This window comes from Saccopteryx leptura, chromosome 1, assembly GCF_036850995.1.
Source record: "Saccopteryx leptura isolate mSacLep1 chromosome 1, mSacLep1_pri_phased_curated, whole genome shotgun sequence".
In the NCBI taxonomy this organism is placed as follows: Eukaryota; Metazoa; Chordata; class Mammalia; order Chiroptera; family Emballonuridae; genus Saccopteryx; species Saccopteryx leptura.
In genome coordinates this window covers 169,911,929-169,931,502 of record NC_089503.1, presented here as the reverse complement: position 1 = coordinate 169,931,502, position 19,574 = coordinate 169,911,929, and the positions used below count along the sequence as shown (strand labels likewise).

The 19,574-nt window shown below is 42.8% G+C and overlaps 1 protein-coding gene across 1 annotated transcript in view; it reads left to right on the top strand.

The window, feature by feature from the left end:
* USH2A (usherin) overlaps positions 1 to 19,574 on the top strand; it is a 538,690-nt gene that overhangs the window by 237,361 nt on the left and 281,755 nt on the right. The window contains exons 31-32 of the mRNA XM_066379924.1: positions 12,427 to 12,540; positions 14,488 to 14,649. Coding sequence (XP_066236021.1) covers positions 12,427 to 12,540; positions 14,488 to 14,649 — 276 coding nt within the window. The remainder of the gene's footprint in view (positions 1 to 12,426; positions 12,541 to 14,487; positions 14,650 to 19,574) is intronic.

Here is a 19,574-nt window from a genome sequence, read left to right as displayed (position 1 = left end):
TCAAAAGTCCTCTGGACTCAGCAGAAATAAATGATCCTGATGGGGTCTGCTTTCAATCACTTCTATTTTTAACCTCTCTCCACTTCCCAAAATGTGGCTTCAAGACCATCGACCATATCACCTTGTTATTAATGTAAACTCTTCAGTGCTGAAGCAGAACCGGGGGTAGGGTGGGTTGGCAGAGCTCAGCAATCCTGTCTGAACTAGCCCCCCTCATCTGGTTGTGTCTGCCCAGTGTGAGAACCACTGCCCCTTGGCTTCTTCCCAGAATCATTCAAACTCTGTCTCATCTGTCAGTCCCCATTTGACAGACTAGATAGATACACAGAAACAATCCCAAACCAATGACAAAAATCTTCATGTTATTCTCTACATTCCCTTTGAGCGATTGCTTCGTCTCCTTCTCGCAGACTTGCTTCTCACAGGAAGTATCCACGGACATTGTCTGCATGTTTTTCCTTTCTCTGGCTCCTGCTGTCTGCCTCGCTAGGACCCCAGTGGCTTCCCTGTCTACTCACGTACCTAGAGAACCCCACAGTCCTGACTTTCTCCTCTCCCTTCTACACGGGAGATCCCTTGCCATTTCATTTTATGGGTCTGCTGTTTCCCGCCTGGCTCTTGGCCCTTTGTTCTCAGTGTTCTTTGTCCTTCTGAAGCTCCACCATGCCTTCTGGGGAACCTCAGGGCTTAGACCTGGGACCCTTCCCCTCCCCTTCTGTTTTCCCCTAGTTTTGCTCCTGGATCCTCCTAAATTCCCATTGCATCAGTGAGCATGTCGGCACGGTCACGTCCTAAATTCACGCTCTCCCTAGAGCTCCAGATACGTCTCCAGCATGCATTTGGGGAAACTGACGTTTTCTATAGATGTCTCACAGTCTCTAAACTGACCATGTTCAAATCTGAACTCCTACATTGCCGATATCAATAAATGACACCTCTACCCCCCTTGGTCTAGCCTGGTCAGTAGCATGCATGTGTTTTATGAATGTCTGTAGGAAATTATGTTGTAAAGCCAGCCTTGTGAAACCCTGGGAAAGAAAGAACAGGGTCTGACCAGCGATCAAGTCTCAGTTTTTTCCAGAAACTATTTTTATTTAATGTTTGTTTATTGATTTTAGCAAGAGAAGAAGGGGGAAATGGAGAAGAGAGAGAACATCCATCTGTTCCTATATGTGCTCTGATTGGGGATCAAAGTGGCAACCTCTGTGCTTCAGGACAATGTTCTAACCAACTGAACTATCTGACCAGGGCTACCCAGGAATTCTTTTTTTTTTTTTTTTCTTTTGTATTTTTCTGAAGCTGGAAACAGGGAGAGACAGTCAGACAGACTCCTGCATGCGCCCGACTGGGATCCACCCGGCACACCCACCAGGGGCGACGCTCTGCCCACCAGGGGGCGATGCTCTGCCCCTCCGGGGCGTCGCTCTGCCGCGACCAGAGCCACTCTAGCGCCTGGGGCAGAGGCCAAGGAGCCATCCCCAGTGCCCGGGCCATCTTTGCTCCAATGGAGCCTTGCTGCGGGAGGGGAAGAGAGAGACAGAGAGGAAGGGGGGGTAGAGAAGCAAATGGGCGCTTCTCCTATGTGCCCTGGCCGGGAATCAAACCAGGGTCCCCCACACGCCAGGCCGACGCTCTACCGCTGAGCCAACTGGCCAGGGCCCCCAGGAATTCTTAAGACAGCTCCCACCTTCCAAATGAAACTTGACAACATAGAACAACAAAAAATGTTAATTGTCTTTAGAAAAATGATAAAAATATTAAAGGTAGGTAGATCAAATAAGCTAATTAAAACTAGAGACAGAAATTCAGTGACAGGATAATTGGGGAGAAGCAGCGATTGATGGTCAGGCTTGCAACATGCAAAAGGCAAACAAACAAACAAAAAAAACCCCAAAACAGATGAAGATTAAGTAAGGGAGCTGGGCGAAGAGAAAAGAGAGACAGGATAGTTACCACTAATGAATTTGGCGACCAGAGGATTAAATGAGATAAATCCCAGGAATGTGGAGAGTCCAAGGGTTAACAGCCCCACTCCAGGGCAAATGGGCCCCTGTGGGCCGCAGGGTCTGGAGTCTGTGCCCTGGTAGGGCCAGGGTTCAGAGCAGGGAGTTCTTGAAAGTTCATTTCTGCAGCTGGAGCCCCAGGGTAGAAAGCCCTGCAGTCACCACACCACTGGATCTTTGGACTACTTGCAAAGGGCTCCAATTAACTGCTTAGTTTCTCTGCGTCTCCCTCCAGCCCTGTTAACATGCGAGGCTGCTGCCCAGAGAGACAAGCCCGCCTTTCCCTTCAAACCCAGGGCTGTTCAGAAAGTGACTTGAGATGATGTCAAGAAATCTGATTTGAGATGATGTCAAGAATGAGTGGATTCAAGAATTTGCAAGTATATAGTTATTTTTTCTCTCTTTATTTTTTTTCTTAAGGTGTGTAAACATGTAAACTTAATTATCAGCCTAAGTGGTAGGGCTAGGGATATAATTAGTACACAGAAGGTATTTTTCTCCATCTTATTATTGCTTTACATTGAGCTAAAGTTGAGGAGTTATATCCCTTTCTCAAATGGAATAATAGACCATAATAATAGTGTTTTTTTCCCTATAGTTTAGCGGAAGAACCAGTCATCATCTTTTAGATGACCCCAGTAAATCTAAATTTATGTAGAAAAGGGAATAAACATTTTAGTGTATAATACAGCTATTGCTGTGAAAACCGGCTCAGCCTTCACCTGCACCAGATGCTAGTCTTCTACCTGAAGCCAGTGGGTTGCATACTGAAAATCTCCCACTTTTCTCTCTCTTCCAGTTAGTAGTCATAATTAGTGATTTCCAACTCTACCCAGTGGAGAGGCACGGAGCTCACTATTCATATATGGAATGAAAAGGGCCCTTTTCATAAGTGACTTCCGCCTTCTGAATGAAAGCAGAGGTGGAATGCTCACAGTGCCAGGGACACATATAATTCATCTTTTGACTGTGCCATCCTTCGGGACAAGGCTCTGCCTCATGGTCCAAGGTGGCTGCTGGAGAGTCAGCAATCCAGCCTGGATTCTAGCCAGGGGAAAGAAGGAATGGCTGAATGAAGATTTGTATGTTCACTTTAAAGATGTATTTTGAAAGTTACTCCTTCCCTTCTGGTTGCATTCTATAGTCAGAGCTTTGCCAGATGGCTGAACCTTGCTGCAGGAAGTGCTGGGATAAGTCCTCATTCAAAGGGACCATTTTACTGTGGAGAAAGAGGGGAATATATAAACGGGGAGACTTAGTGGTCTCCGCCACCAAAGGCAAACCTCGGAAGTAAATTCCAAAATTTTATTTTGATGCTATTATTTAAAAAACAAATGAATTTTCGAGGAAGTCTATACACTTTTATAGTATTTCATAAATTAATAGTACTTATGTTTGGTTTATTAAGAACCCTTTTTGTTTAATGTAAATCTTGGAAGAAATTGGTCTGAAAAAAATTCAATGGACAAAAATATGGCCTAAGACATAAATAATAAAAATAGAAATGATGTAATGTTCCTGCTTAGCTAATGTAGAAGAATTTCATTAGGTAATGCAGTGTTGATGAGTTAATAGCTTTGTCTAACTCTCCTGAATACATAATGTGCCTGAACTACTTGGACATTGTGAAATCTTCAGACAGCGCTTTTTACGAGTTATTTGTTTTATTATACGCAGTAATAATTTGCAGTGAAGGATGTAGATTTCTTTTTGGTGACATGTTTTGCCAAAAATAGTGGCAATATATAAATTTTGCTGTACAGTGATCAGCTGGGTATGTCTGCAATGCTATAGTATTTGATATAAATATTTAGGTTGCCAATTAGATTTGATTAAAAAAAGGCACAGTCACTCCAAATTTGTTTTCTAACTTTTATGACATGATCTTCTAATATTTGTATTGTATATAGAACTAATCAAATATGTTACATATAATATATCTAAAAGTTCAATATTGTAGTCAACACCACACATACGTTAGTATAAGTAGCATTTTTAATGAATCAACTATTTTGGTTAGGGAATGCTATCCAGGGGTCGTCAAAATTTTTATAAAAACTGCCCACTTTTGCAGTGCTGGTCGACCTGGTCCCACCATGGAAGCTGGAACACCCACTAGTGGGCTAGGGACCAGGTTGACCAGCACTGCAAAAATGGGCATTTTTTATAAAAAGTTTGACGACCCCTGCATACATACTTGTTCACTTTGAGGCATAAGTATGCTGCTTTCTGTTTGTGCATAGCAGGTTTTAGTAATAAATTAATATCTTTTAACAGTTTGAGGTTGTTTTTTTTTTTTTAAATAAAGTGTGCTATAAAAACCATGCTATTATTTTTAGTAATGTTTCTTCAATCGGTGTTTTTTTTTTTTTCTTCTTCCTGTAGAACTGAGGCATAGGTCCATGGCAAGAACAGTAATTTAGGAGTTAGAAGACAGGTCTTCCCCTCAGCTCTGCTGCTGGACTTGAGTGACACATTTCAGACTCTGCCAGCGACATCCCCTTCTACGCAAGGGGATCCTAGTCTCAGAGCAAGAAGGGATGATGCCTCTTCCTTTCCTTTGCTCCTGTCTCCTTGACTTCCTGCCTGCCACCTAGTCTGTTCTTGGACAGTTCTAATGATTTCAGTATCAGCCCTTTATGCTAGATAAAGGGTTAACATGAGTGGGTGTCTCAAGACTATTGCAGAATTAGAATGACAATGACTGAGACCCTGTAGTCCCTGTCACGAAAGCATAGATTAAACATGTGAGAGTAGATGTCAGCCTGCTTGGAAAATCTTAACTGGATAATGCTTTGAGGTCCATTAAAATCATTGTTTAAAACCATTTAAAAAAAAAGACTGGGATTAGATCATATGTCATACAAAATAATAATAAGAAGAAAATGTTTTCCTATTTGTAAGCATCAAAATCTGTTTAGTCTTTGATCCAGGGTGCATGATTTGACTCACTGCTCACTAGAATTTTTTAAAGAAGGTCAGAAGGTCCCTGGAAGGAAATAAATTGAAACACAATGTTTTTCCAGTTTTCAAAGGATTGCCTTAGGTTTGGGGTAAGTGTGTTTCGTGTTCCACCTTTTGGTAAAAATGAAAATTGGCTTGCCTTTTATAAATATCAGGGATTCTTATTTTCATTTAAAATGTTACCAACAACACAACAGAAACAAATGCCACCCTCCTGGGCTACCAAGAACCAGAGGAGGAGCTTGTTGAGTGTGTGTTCAGATCTGTGTTAGACCATTTCATTTTCTTCCATATTTAAGAAATGTCATTATTTGGTGTCATGAGGTCACTATCAACATGTTGATGTGAGGACTTGATTTTCCGAGGTTTCTATAAATGAGCAGAAAGCATGGCAGTGGGATTGATTAGCTCCGTTCAGTCCACATCCGGGATGAGTCTGCAGCTCAGACCTTATTCTGGGGCATGTACTTAAAAATTAGAATTGATCAGCACGGCAGGCCAGGCACAGAATCCAGAGCCACCAAAGGTTCCTTCCCTTCTGCAACCTTCCGCATCCCCTCCGCATCCCCTGCCCTGGCTGGTGTTCTCTGGAAGTGCAGGCTCTTCAGTTGTGTCTCCAGATAGCAGTGGCAGCTTGATGCGCATGGTAGCCTTCACCAGATGGCCTTCTTAATAAGTGCCTTGCTCTTGCCCACCTCACTTCCTTGATCCAAATGTGAAATGCCAGGAAATAAATAAGAGCATCGCACTCGGATGAGTTCTCAGGAGATGGAGGAAGAACCCTGGGGAGTGGAGGCTGGAAACAGCTTTTCTGTTGACTGTGACCGTTCCTAATGACTACTGACCAGTAGCTAGAAGACACCATTTAGATAATATAAAATGCAATGGAGAGAGAGAGAGAGAGAGAAAGCACACAAAATCCCCATGTGATTGCAAATGCCTTTGATGACATGAAAATACACTTGGGTTGCTGGGGTCCTTTTGAAACACTGTGTGTGATCTTTGCGCATCTCCCCGAGACTTTGGACCCGGGGAGGGCGGTGGCTGTGCGCAGACTCGGCCGCCAGACTAGAGGTGCGACAGGAGATGCGTGGGTAATGAGAGCAGAGCAGCCAGTTCTTTAATTGAATTAAAAGCTGGGTGACATCAACGCAGACACCTGTCCAATTACAGACGGGCCAAGGTGTTTACCGTCGCTGTACGCACGCTTTGAAGATGACAGAAATCTTTCCACCCACAGATTAACATAATGAAGGAGAACAGATTAGGGTGGATGCCGGCCAAGCACCCAGGCTGGCAGCCGGGGGTGGGGACCAGCGCGGGGGTTTGGGAGTGGGGGGTGGGGGGGAGGGGAGCCTGCTCCAGGATGTGCACAGGCATGGAGACCTGTCTCCTCTCCAAAGGCATTTGGCTTTTTGAAAGGTACCACTTGGTTGTGTGTCTCAGGCTGGGCTTCCAGGCAGAACCTTCATACCTGCCTGACTTTAGTCAGAGGAGTGAGTTGCACAACCTCCACATCCGAGCTGGCCCCTGGGTAGTCTTCCAGCTTCTCTGCACAGAGTTCTCTTAGAGGCACAAAATCTCCCTCCGCGGGTGCCCAGGCCACCGTGATGTTTTCAGGCAGTCGCCAACTATCTATTTCTCTGCAGCCTCTGAAACTTGAAGTGAGAGCTAAGGAAAGAAAACATTGGAAAAAATAATCTTATGGGCCCAAAGAAACTGCCTGACTCCTTGGAGAAGGCAGAGTGGGAGGGGCTGGGTTTCTCTTATAGTGAGGGGAACAGCTGAGGACAGGTAAGAGGGTGAGAACAATACTTATTGTTTTGATCAACCATCCAGTGTCCACTGTTGGTAACTGACTGTGATAGCTGCCAGCAAATAGGGTGGATACAGTAGTAAACGACATACCCTTTGCATTCAGGGAGTTGCTCCAGATCATTGTGGAGGGCTTTAAAATGTCCAGGCTCTCCAGGATCAGGCTCTTCCCTCTGCAGGAGGCAGTCCTCCAAGGCAGGGTTTGGAGCCATATTTTCCTGAGACTCTTAAACTTCCTCCCCTTAATAGAGTCCCTGCCCCCACCATGCTTCAGCTTGGGTTTTCTGTACCCACCAAGGCTGAGGCCCACAAGACTGCAGTTCAAAGGGAGTACGCTTAACTTTCCTTCAAACTCCCTTGGTGTGGCACGTCAGGACTTCTCAATGTTAAGCATTAAAGCAAAATGCATTAGCACTTTGCCCTGAGAGTTCTGGTCCTTGTAGTGGCAATGATTTTAAGCCAGATACCCATGCTGCTGTTTCGTGGGATGCTAACACTTTTAAGACATCAATCATGCCTGCTTTATGCTTATTGAATGTTGTTTTAAACTCTCCCTCTTCCATTATGAAAAGGGGCTGGTAGGTTTCCTGACATGGTTGGGGCCATTTTCTCATTTGGCAGAGTTCTGGGACTGAGAGGGAATTTGAGAGTTCATCTGGCCTGTGTGGAGGCCAGGACAGTCTCAGATTGGAGGGGAAAAAGCCTCCTCTGTGCTGTGTCCCAAAGAAAGAGATTCATAGCCAAGACAGTCTTAAAAAATTTTCACTGTCAGATGTCCTTCTTTATTGTAAACACCCCAAGAGTCATAAAGTGAGATGACCCCACTCTCTCTTACTGGGTTTTCAGTATACATGGAATTTCTGTGTAGGATTCCTTTATAAATATGTCACACTATATATTTTTCAGTATTTTTAAAGTATCTACTAAAATAGTAGATATTCAATGAGTATTGCTTTTTTTCTCCTTGTCTTAAGTATATCTCCTACCATCTTGGATTGGGAAGTTGAATCTTATAAATGCCTGTTCCCTTGACACACTTGCCAGCATTCTGCTGCATGTATTAATCTATGTATCACTGTTGTCCTTAGGGTCCTTCTGGCTCTAATATTTTCTTCGATTAGAAACCTGTTAGAGATCAGTTATATTCTAAGACACCCTTCCCAGAGGTGTGTAGAAGAAAAATTGGTAAATACTTTTTGATGATGATATATTATCATAGTAGTACTACTTTTTATTTCCTGGAGAGTATATAATGTAAGTGTGATTCTGACACTTAAAGCAAGGCCATTGGGCCAATCACTTAGTGGTCTCCAGGCGTATATCCAAGAAGGGCTGCCTTTCTTAGTCTGGGAGAGAATATCATAGTCTCTTTCTTTGGCAATTGCAGAACTTTTATAAGTATCAATTTTAATCCATCCTGGTCAATTCCCCATACTCAGAAACAAAAGAGATGACCCCCACATGTCCTACACAATAGGACGCCTTGACCATTTTTCTGATGTCATGAAGACCGTTTGTGTTGTTAACTGGCTCCTTCTCCTACCCAAGCTGTTAATTATACCTGACAAGAAAAGATGCTCAGTGGTTACACTGCCCATCTTACTAAGATAAGTAACACTAATGTGTGTTAGTGTTTAGGGAAAATTATTCCGATGAGTTGATGAATCTTGTCTCCAACACACAATGTTATGAATGACATCCCCACTAGAAATAAGGGGAGGGAGAATGCTACCTCAAGTCTCAGAAAGTACAAGATTTTTGAAAGTGTGTTTTACAAACCACCCCAAAACTTCCCACCTGGGATTCAAAATTGGCAAGAACCAGAACAACAGTTTCCTCCTCCCCTTCCCGTTTTCTGTTTCGCAGCTTTTCTTTCTTGGTGAGTGTTGTTGTCCACCTGCCTTAAGCTGGGCAATATGAACTCTTTGATAAATGGCCTGAATGAAGGTTAAATTTCTCTCAAGCATCTTTCTTGAAGAACCTCAGGATTTTTTCTATGAAATACAATTTAGTAAAATCTCCCTACCAAAGCCCAAAGGTGAAGAATGCAAGTTTGATGACAGGACTATTGCCTGTCTTGTAAGGTCCTTTAAGGAGGGGAAAAAGCGAAGGAACTTCGTGATACACATATACACACAGCAACTCCTTTAGGGAATGCAAGAAAGGTTACATAGAACACAGAAGACCAGTTAGTGAATGAGTGCTCAGTCTCCGGTTTGGCATGCTGCTTCTTAAAGTCTGCATGAAGACATTTCTTACTAAGTCAATATAACAGTCACAAGTCAACATTGTACTGCAGCTGTGATTTGAAAAAACAATATAATATCTCAGGGTAAGGTATTTGGTAAAGCTGGTTTTCAAAATTTCAAAAGAATGGAACTGCTTTTATGTTTTTTAGTGATAATATTGCTAAAAATTTTATACTAAAAATTTCAGAGTACCAACCTATATACAACCACTGTCTTTTTTTTTTTTAATTGATTTTAACAAGAGACAGGAACATCGATCTGTTCCAATGTGTGCCCTGACTGGGGATTGAACCAGCAGCCTTTGTGCTTCAGGACAATGCTCTAACATATTTATTATACAATACATTTTTAAATAAAATATGTATTTCCGATGGCTTTAGGCAACCCCTATGTTTTGGTCGTTCGACCCCCGCCAGGGTTGCGACCCACAGGTTGAGAACCGCTGCTCTAACCAATCAAGATATCTGGCCAGGGCAACCACTGTGTCTTTTTGGACAGAGTGTTTCTGTGCTAACGCATGTCCATGAATGAGAGGTGATGCTTTTGACATAGGCCATGTAAATTAAGCAATGAGCAAAGGAAACTAATCTCATATGTCAATGTGTTGTGTTTTTTGTTGTTGTTTTTATGTCTGTAGAATTGTTTTATTCTCTGGGGACTGATGTGTTTCCTGTTAGTATGGCAGTACTAACCCTTGCTGTAGATGTCTACTTAAAAATAGGAAAACTCGGATCAATGTCAAAGATTGTCAAAGGATAAAATGCCTAGCATCTGTCTTAACAATGACACCTTAGTTTTGGGATCATGACGGAGGCATAAGAAATGGAAAGGTGATGCTTGAGGAAGAGTTTAGGGTGTCGGATCTGGGTTGAATGTTGAGTGAGACGATAGCGGACATCCAGGTGCGATGCATGACCTGTAGGGGGAAATGGAGGACTGGAGCTTGGGGGAGAGATGGAAAATCTATAGATACAATGTGATCACTGAGGGGTGGGGCTTGCTAAGCTAATAAAGGGCAGTGTTGAGAAGAAGGAAGAAGCCTGCAAATACAACCTTGTAGAACAGAAACTATCTAAAGAACTGTGAGAGGAAGATGGGCCCATCAGGTCAAGGGAAGACAGGGGTTTAGGAGAATAACTCAGGACATCAGAAGTAGAGGGAGGCAAGGTTTGGCAAGTAGTAGAGAATAAGTGTTGAGGTAGAGTTGCCTGACCTGGTATTTATGGGATCACAAGGGATCTCTGAAAGATAAAGATCAGTACTTAATAGCACAGTCCAGACATAAATTGGGTTGCAATACTCACAAAGCTGGGACTGACAGAAATTAGTGCCAGACTTGTCTGTTTGTGCTGCACTATATTCCTAAACACATTTCATTGTGATGGTGACACTTTCAGGTAAATACAGTTTTATCCCCACCTCACAGATGAGGACTCTGGGGCCTCTTCTTCAAGATAGGCACTATTATAGTCTCTTTACAGATAAGGAAACTGAGGCACAGGGATCTGGACAACTTGCTAATTCCATGTAACAAATTCGTAGCAGAATTGATGCTTGAACCCAGGCAGTCTGGCCTTAGCACCCGTACCCTTGACCTCTGTCCCACTCCATGATGACGGCACACACAGGATGATATACACTTGCTATTCAGATGTTTAGTGGAAGGAAGAATAAAAGACACTGGCCTCAGAGTGTGAGTCATGGTTGTGGAGACACAAGAGGGAATAACAGTCACCACGGCAGGAATGAGGGGAAAAGTAGGAGGTCGCGCCATGCGGGATTTTGAAATTAGAGACTGCCAAACTCGGTGTGAGAGGGTCACACGGGCGCATGCTAGTTCATTGGCTTGCTGTTTTCTTTGGCATCGGCTCAGATAGTGGTGCCCAGAGGGAGGCTCAGGAAGCTGCTGGGATGAAGACACAGGCAGCAGTAGGGGCAGAGGGCCGACAGGAGGGCCAGAGCAAACAGTGGTCTTTGCTTCTTCCTGTCTCTTTGCTCTTTTGCTTTTTAAAATAATCTCTTGAGCAGGGACAGAGAGGGGGAGACTAGCGAAACGTGGATGTTAAAATCTGTGTATGAATGACGTACGCTGTTACCGATATGGGTGTGTTAAGACAACAGCATTGTCCAGGCCATGGAAGGTCTCCTCCATGAAGGGACAGCATGAGTGAGGTCGTTTTTATATAAGAATGATGACAGTCTCTGTGGTTGAGATTAAAGACAACTCTGGAAAATGTCTCCAGTTTGAACAAATACCCAAAGTATTCTTTTGATACTTCTTTATTTCACAGGATTAATAAAATAAAGAGCTTTTGCCTTGATTATGAAGACCAGTGCGTGAAATGTGTCTTCATTTCTGTGGGTACTTCTACTTGCTGAACACCTCTTCCGAATCTACTGCCAAGCCAGGTTCATTCGACACTTGCATGTGCAGCACTTCTGTTGAGGACAGGTGTCTAAATTAAATTAACTAATAATTTTCGCAAGTTGAAGTACAAAAGCATAATGATCTAATTTGCTAATTGTTCAACTATGTTGATTTGCATATTTGTTAGCAACAACATGAACAAATAGCTTGTATATGTATATCCTACCGTTAAAATAATGAAGCCGCTCTTGGGAGTAGCATTTGCTAAAGTGTGTTAATAGATGCTGCATACTAAAGACTCCAGTTAAAGAAGATTGAAAAATGCTGGGTTAAAGACAGCCAAAGAGTTTTGTTTCTGCGGAGGCCCAGGGTACATCACAACTAATGGATCTGCTGTGCTCTGCTTCCTGAACTTGACGTGTCCCTCCTCCCACAGTTTACAGGGGAAGTGTCTCAGGGCACTAATGTTTTCGGAAACATATTTGGTAAAATATTGTTTAGATCTGTCTTAGTAATAAGTTGGTCTCACATTTTTTAAACTGATTATTCCATTTTGCAATGAGCACAGAAGCAGGAAAATGAATTAAAGAGACATATATTTTTATTTTTTCATATTGGTGTCTGTTTTTCCACTCCGCCCTCTCCCTCTCTCTCTCTCTCTCTCCCTCTCTCTCTCCCTCTCTCTTTTCCTCTCCCTCTTCCTCTCTCTCTCTCTTTCCCTCTCCCTCTCTCTTTCTCTCTCTTTCCCTCTCCCTCTCTCTTTTCCTCTCCCTCTTCCTCTCTCTCTCTCTTTCCCTCTCCCTCTCTCTTTCTCTCTCTCCCTCTCTCTTTCCCTCCCTCCCTCCCCCTCCCCTTTCCCTACCTTCTCTCTTCTCCTCTCCTCTCCTCTCCTCTCCTCTCCTCTCCTCTCCTCTCCTCTCTCTCTCTCTTTCTCTCTCTCTTCACACAATCATATAGAGACACACCAGTAACATTTTTATGGTTGCTTACAGTAAACATGCAAACCTCCTTTTCCCTTTGACCACAGGCGTGTTGACAGGCTTGCAGCCCTTCACAGACTACGTGTTAACCCTCACTGCTTGCACTCTGGCTGGCTGTTCGGAGAGCTCACAGGCACTGAACATCTCTACTCCACAAGAAGGTAAAGTAATTTCAAAGGTCTTGACTTCCACATCTCAGTCATGAATAATAAAATAGGAGAAGAGCTAAATGCTGCAAGGCCATTTGCTGGAAACCCCCAACCTAATTTGATGACAGAGTGCATCGCCAGGCCATAATTGCTCCATTTTTTGGGGGGGTACAAAAATGAATCAAACTCCATACCCTTTAATGACATGCATCTTTAATAGCTGTAATGCAGATTAATGGGCTTTTTAATTGCTGTTACATTGTTCATGCAAGAGCCTTGTCATTAATATGAAGCATCTGAAAGATTAATGAAAGCTTCCTCATTTTACTAGGGCTCAGAAGTAAATCTAGAGACAGTCTGACTGAAAAGAATTGATTGTATAGTTCACTATGAAATTGAGAACCGAACGCTTGATTTCCATGGTCTCTTTTAACTGCTAAACACCAGCACGGGCAACAATTATTGCAGTGTGATGGAACCTCCAAACGCCCGTCGAGGCTTTATTAATGGCTGCTCGTCCCTCCCGACCTCGGCCCCACTTTTGCTGTACTTGGAACTCTACGCTGTTGGCACACATTAACGTTTCAGATGGCGTATGTGAAGAAGGCAGCAAGAAAGAGAAAATATTTTAGCACTCCAAAGCAGGGAGCATCAGCATACACCGCTTTACGGAATGACAGCTCTCCCAACGTCAAAACAGTCCCTTCTGTCTCTCTCTCCTGGGTGGGCAGGGTCGCAGGGCCCTTTGGCTGGCTGGTTGGATGGTTATTTAGGTTCTTTCCACACTTGGTCTTTAGGGGAAAAGAGTCCATCTCCCTCTCTTTCTCTCAATATCCATCCACCCCCATTCTTGCACTTCTTCCCAGGCCCTCTTTTCAAATGTTGAGCAGGTGCACTTACAAAGAAGATGGGTAAGAGAAGGACAATGCCCAGCTGGTGACACTGTGACAGGATAAAAGAGTCTGTGAAACCCTTCCTGTAGCCCCTGATTCTCTGTGCTTTGCACCTGAGCTGCCCAGACAGCCCTCACCTGGACTAGGCTATCAGTGAGCCATCTTCAGAGGTTGCTCCGTGTTCTCTCTGTCTGGTCCACCGAGAAGAGCAGTGTTTCTCAACGTGGCATTGCTCCCGCCGGGGCACATGCTCACCGCCCCTTCCCAGGGACTGCCACCGGCTTCTGTGGGGGATAGATCGCCTTACCTCTCTCAGTATTTTCTCGACACCCACCCTATCCTCTGTCCAGGTTTTGCTTGGCACCATCTAATCGACCCCAGAACGATTCCTACACCTCCAGTTCACCCTTTCCTTCCCATTATTTAAGGAATTCCTGACTTCTCATTTTTCTTTAAATTTATTGTCAGTTGACCAAATGTTAGGTATGTTTGGGATCAATTTTTAAAAGCTGTTAGTTACCATGATGCCAGTTCATTGACCATTACAGAAAATAAATAGGCCTCTTTTTTTTTTTTTTTTTTTTTTAAAAAAAAAGGTTTTCATATATAATTAAGTTGCTTCTGGATCTTTCTGGATATTTTTATGGTTGCGTATATGTTTTTTATATCTGTTATGAACCTCCGTCACCAGCCTGGCCCATGTCAGATCCAAAGCTCCTGAAAGGGAGGACATCACTGTTGAATTTGCTTTACTCAGTCCAGCCCCCAAGTGGAGATTATGGGTTAATAATAATACTTTTTTTTAATAATACTTTTGATGAAGTAGCATGTCAGTCAAGTAACTGTGTGAGTGCTTTCCATCCATCACTGGAGCACATTCTCATAAATACGGGACGGCTATTTAGTGCGCTTCCTAACGCAGTTACTGCCAAGCGGCCCACGAATCAGGGACACCTCCATGCATGGGATTTCAGGTTGATTCCATGATTTATTGGTTTGGCTCTGAAAAGTGTGAAATAGAAAAGTAAACTAAAATTAGACTTTATACATCATTTTCCCCCCACAGCCCCACAAGAGGTCCAGCCACCAGTAGCCAGAGCCCTTCCCAATTCTCTGTTACTCTCCTGGGACCCACCCAGAAAAGCTAATGGCGTTATAACTCAGTACTCTTTATATATGGATGGGATGCTCATCTATTCAGGCATTGGAAAGAACTGCACTGTCACAGGTGAGACTTCTATATGTATCGGTACATAATTACAGTCTATGTTAGAATATCTATTTGATATAATTGCAAAGGACAGCGTGTGTGTATGTATTTCAGATGACAATAATTGATAATTATCAGGGAATGTGGTTTTAACACTCAGGTTAGTTATTTTTGCCTCCTGTTAAGCCACTAAAATTTCGTGATTTTTATGGTTACATTACATTTCTGGTGAAGCCAAAGCTGGACACGTGGAGAAGGACTTCTGTTGTCCGCCCTCCCCCCCCCCCCCCCCCGTTCACCCCAGGCTGTCTGTCTGCATGGTCTTGGCTGCGGACCTGCCGCTTCTCAGCCAGGTCCTCCCCCTGGTCCACCTTCGGTCCTGTGTGGAGGGGGCCCTGGGAATGTATCAACACCAAAGCAGAGCCTGTGACTCCTCTACTTCCACCTGGTCACAGAACTGAAATAGGGACCCACATGGTTCCCAGCCAGGGGCTTGAGTCAATGATGTCATTTCATACCAAGTCCATTGATATGTGTCTTCACTACTTTAAAACCCACATGAATGTGGCTGATCTTAAGACTCAGATTTATTGGTTCAGCTCTGTGGCATCTAAATTTTAGATCATTTGAGAAGAAACACAGAGCAATGCCCCAGGTCGTGTTATAATTGTGACGACACTTAAGGAGAATAAGTTGTTGAAAGCCTATGAAGCACTGGGTGCTTACATTATAAATGCCGTCCGGTATGTGAAACCACATACAATGGGTTCCCCTCAAAAGGGAGGTCCAAAACTCATAAAAAGGGGTGTGCATAAAAGGTGGGCTGCCCAACAGCCAAAAACCAACTAATGTCTAATAACTATATATTTTCTCTTTCCCTCACAGCTCAATATATTTGTATGCTATAATAAATATGTTATAAAATATGATATATTATATGCTATATCATGTTATATACTCTAACAATATATTTGTATGTTAATTATGAGGTTATATATTTTATGGTATTTTATACATTGTATTTGACTATCAGGTGAGACATCATTAATCAAATATCGTTGGATAAAAATACTGAAGCCTAGAGATATTAAATTATCCATGAAAGGTCACAACAAGTTAGAGTCAGAGGCAGGATTAATTATTTACATGTTCTCTCCTTTACATTAATGCCAGGTACTAAGGCTATAAGAGGGAATCAATCAAATGTCCCTACTCTCTCTCTTGTTCCTGATACCATGGGGTGACACAGGTGCAGATGGAGGTGTTTGTGGCCAGGGCTGTGGCAGTCACCTTTCTCAGGGTCCATGTTTTTTGTATCCTCTCTAGTCTGAGAATCTTTAAAGGACAAGAACAATTTCTTTTATCTTTATTCATATGGTTGGATAGAATTCTGTAATGCTTCTTCTATGGGGTATATATTAACCTTACCCTCATTTTGTAAATGAGGAAACTGAGGCATAAAAAGGATCAGTAACTTCCAGAAGGTCACACAGACCATGAATGGAGGACTTCAAAACCAACTCAGACATTCTGGCTGTGAGGAGGAGTATGCGGTCTTCCGTAGGCTACTGAACTTCTCTGAGACTTGGTTTCTGAGCCTGGGAAATGGACATGACTATAATTCTCAGGATTTTTTCAAGAGACTTAGAGCAATATATAAAATATCTGGCATGTTCTTAGCACTTAGTAAAAAGAATAGTAACCTATGTCCTGCTTAATGCAGTTTATATGGAAAACGTGTCCCAAGCACACGGCCCTGTCTGCCTGGTTTGTTACTGCATCTCTGGGTCCTATCACAGGGTGCACAGAGAATACACAGTGTGAATGGAGTCAGGTGACTGCTAAGAACAAAGAAGAGGGGAGATGGCAGAGGTGGTAGTAGGGCGAGAAAGGAAAGGAAATACAGAAAAGATTGTTTAAAAGTAGAATCAGAGTAAAAGAAGCTAAGACTCCTGCCACGGGTAGACCCCTGTGCTAACGCAAGTTCACAGAGTGTGGCTGATGGCAGATCTCAGATTGAGGGCCCTGAATATCTCCAAAATGTGCCTAATGTCATGAGGTGACACTGTGCAAAGCCAGGAAAAGAGCAACGTGGGGAGGGGAGGCGGCCAGAATTCACGGTGAGATCCAGTACTGCATGCAAAGTGATACTGATGCTGTATTTTGTTTGATTGGACTGTCAACAGAACCATGTAACTGTAGTGTTTGTCTGCCTTGAGAGATCATGGCCAATATCACCACAGCAGATTAGTACAACAGATGCCCCAAACACGAAGGAGAAAGAGTGGAATATTTTTAACGAGCTCACAACCACCTTTCTAGAGACAAGAGTAATAGGCTCTTCAGTGGCTTTCATTCTTCTGTGGATTATTAAAAATGAAGTCTCCTTACCACTCAGATTTATCCCTTCTAGCCCCACTGGCTTCTCATCCCCAAATGGCCAAAGAGACAAAGCACTCTGGAACTGCAGTATTGGTCACCAAGGAGAGGAGTGAAGTCAAGAATGTCACGGAATTCAGTTATCGTGACTGTTCTAACGCTGTAGCCAGTAAACCCGGGGCCAGAAGTGGTCAGGACATCCTAGTCAGTTACTGGAGGAACTGACTGGAATCAGGACCCAGTTGGCCCCAAAGGGTGTACTTCTCATCTCAGTACATTGTACTTACCAAACACATATTATTTCGTTTTTACTCACACCGACTCCAAGGGAGACAGCAGGCCAACTGCAGGCCACACAGCACCTGAGTTAATCTGCTAGGGCTGCCAGATTGACATGGCACAGATGGGGGTGGGGGGGGCGGTTCTTACAGTTCTGGAGACAGGAAGAAGTCTAAGACCAGGTGTTGGCAGCTTGGGTTTCTCTGGAGGCCTTCCTCCCGGGCTCACTGACAGCTGCCTTCTCATGGTGCCCTCACGTGATCCTGCCTCTGGCACGTCTTCTTCCTTGTATGAGGACATCAGTCCCGTTGGATGATGCCCCTACCTTATGACCTCAGTAACCTTAATCGTCTCTTTAAAAGCCCTCCTTCTACATCAAGTCGCATTGGAGGTTAGGGCTTCCATGTGTACATTTCAGGGAACGCACGTCAGTCTGTACCAGTCCCTCCTATTATAGTGTGTCCCCTGCTGCTGTTGGCGTGGGCAGCCTGCTTCCCTGGAGATTCTCAGATTGCATGGGAATGGGATGCAGTGGCTGGAAGGATCACTTCCAGCTCTGAGATGTTACTCCTGTGCTGCATACTACATTCAGGTCATGCATGCCTTCAACGCTCATTTGTCCACGAGAAATGGCAGAGGGGACAGAGTGGGGAAGGGGTTCTGTCCCTATCAGAGGAACGCAGATGCATGAGCTGCTCAAGCCATGGGGAAGGGCTTCCACCTCAGCAGTCATTTTAAATGCATGCCATGTCCTATCATGACATGTATCTATGATGCTATTGACAATCATTGCTTGTCTTTGTGGCAGGATATTGTGACCCCGTGTCTTTCCCACGCTGCATGCTCTGTGGGTTGAACTTCTTGTCATGACGGCTGGTGCTGTCAGCAGCACTGAGAGTCAGGGCCCTCTGGAGTGGACTTTGACAGTGCCAAAATGTCACATCGTAAAAAAGACTGAATGGAGGATGCCGTATACTAGATTAGCAAAAATAATAATCACAGCATATTTTCAATTACAAGAGTAAATGCTTATTGAAGATAATTTAACATGCAAATATTTAATACTTGGTTATCCTCACATGCTGGTAAAAACTTAATATTCTTTCTAGTACTTCCTTTATTTTTAACAAAGTGAGCTATAGTGTAGACTAGAGTTTAGAATAGTTGCATATTCGCTTATTATGACTATCGTATATTCTGTGTCATTAAGCATGTTTCTAAAAATATTTTGAAATACTGCTAATGATGGTATCATATTCCATCTTATGAAAGTGTACTAATGCATTTGATCACTTAATCAACTCATAGATTTCTAATTTACTCTTTACATTAAATATGTGATGATAAATATTATTGCACATGAATCTTTGCTAGATTCCTAAAACGGGAACAGCTGAATTCAAAGTAGTGAACTTAGAGGATATTAGATAGACATTTTTGCATTGTTTTTACAAAGTCATCAGCACTGAATGTTATATTCTTACCTTCTTGAATTTTACAAGTGAAAAAAATTTACTTGCATGTTTACTAGTTACACTAAATTCTTTTCTATGTAATTATTAGCCATTTATATTTTACTTTTATTTATCTGATCACAGTCTTGATGAGCAAAAACTTAATGAAGATTAATTTTAAACTTCTTCAAGAGCTACAGTTCATATCCTGTATTCTCTGCTTACAATCACCTGCACTATTTAAAATTCTTTACCTTCTATGCTATCAAAGTTCCTTGATAACTTGGTTTCAGGTCCTCCCCTCGATGTACAAAGTGTCAACGTATTTCTTCTTACTCCTACTTCATGTTATTTGTCCCTTCCTTTTAACTTTGCGCATAGAGCCAACATTCTCCGGTTATGTGTAGCAAATGGGTCTGTGGCTGTGGTGGGTCTGGGTAAGAGGAAATGCTCTTCAATTCGGAAGCTACTTAGCATTGAGTTGGTTGAATTTTTTTTTATTCTTAAATATGAAGCATTAAAAGTCAAAGGCATTGCTGCACCTTGAGTTGGTACAAAATATACTTTAAAATGCATACAGTTCAAATTTTTTGCCTTGCATAGGCCATAAGCTAGTAGTATGGTGGGTCAGTTGTGACACTGAAAAATGGATCCAGTTAGAGAACCTCCCGAAGGCTGTTGATGTTTGCTATAATAAATAGCACACACTTGAAGTCAAACTTTTTCATTCTGTATTCAAAGGTAATGGATTTTTCGTAACCATAGTAACCTTGGTGTATTTCTGGATAAATACATGAGGTATATACATTCTAGTTTTATTTTTGAATATAA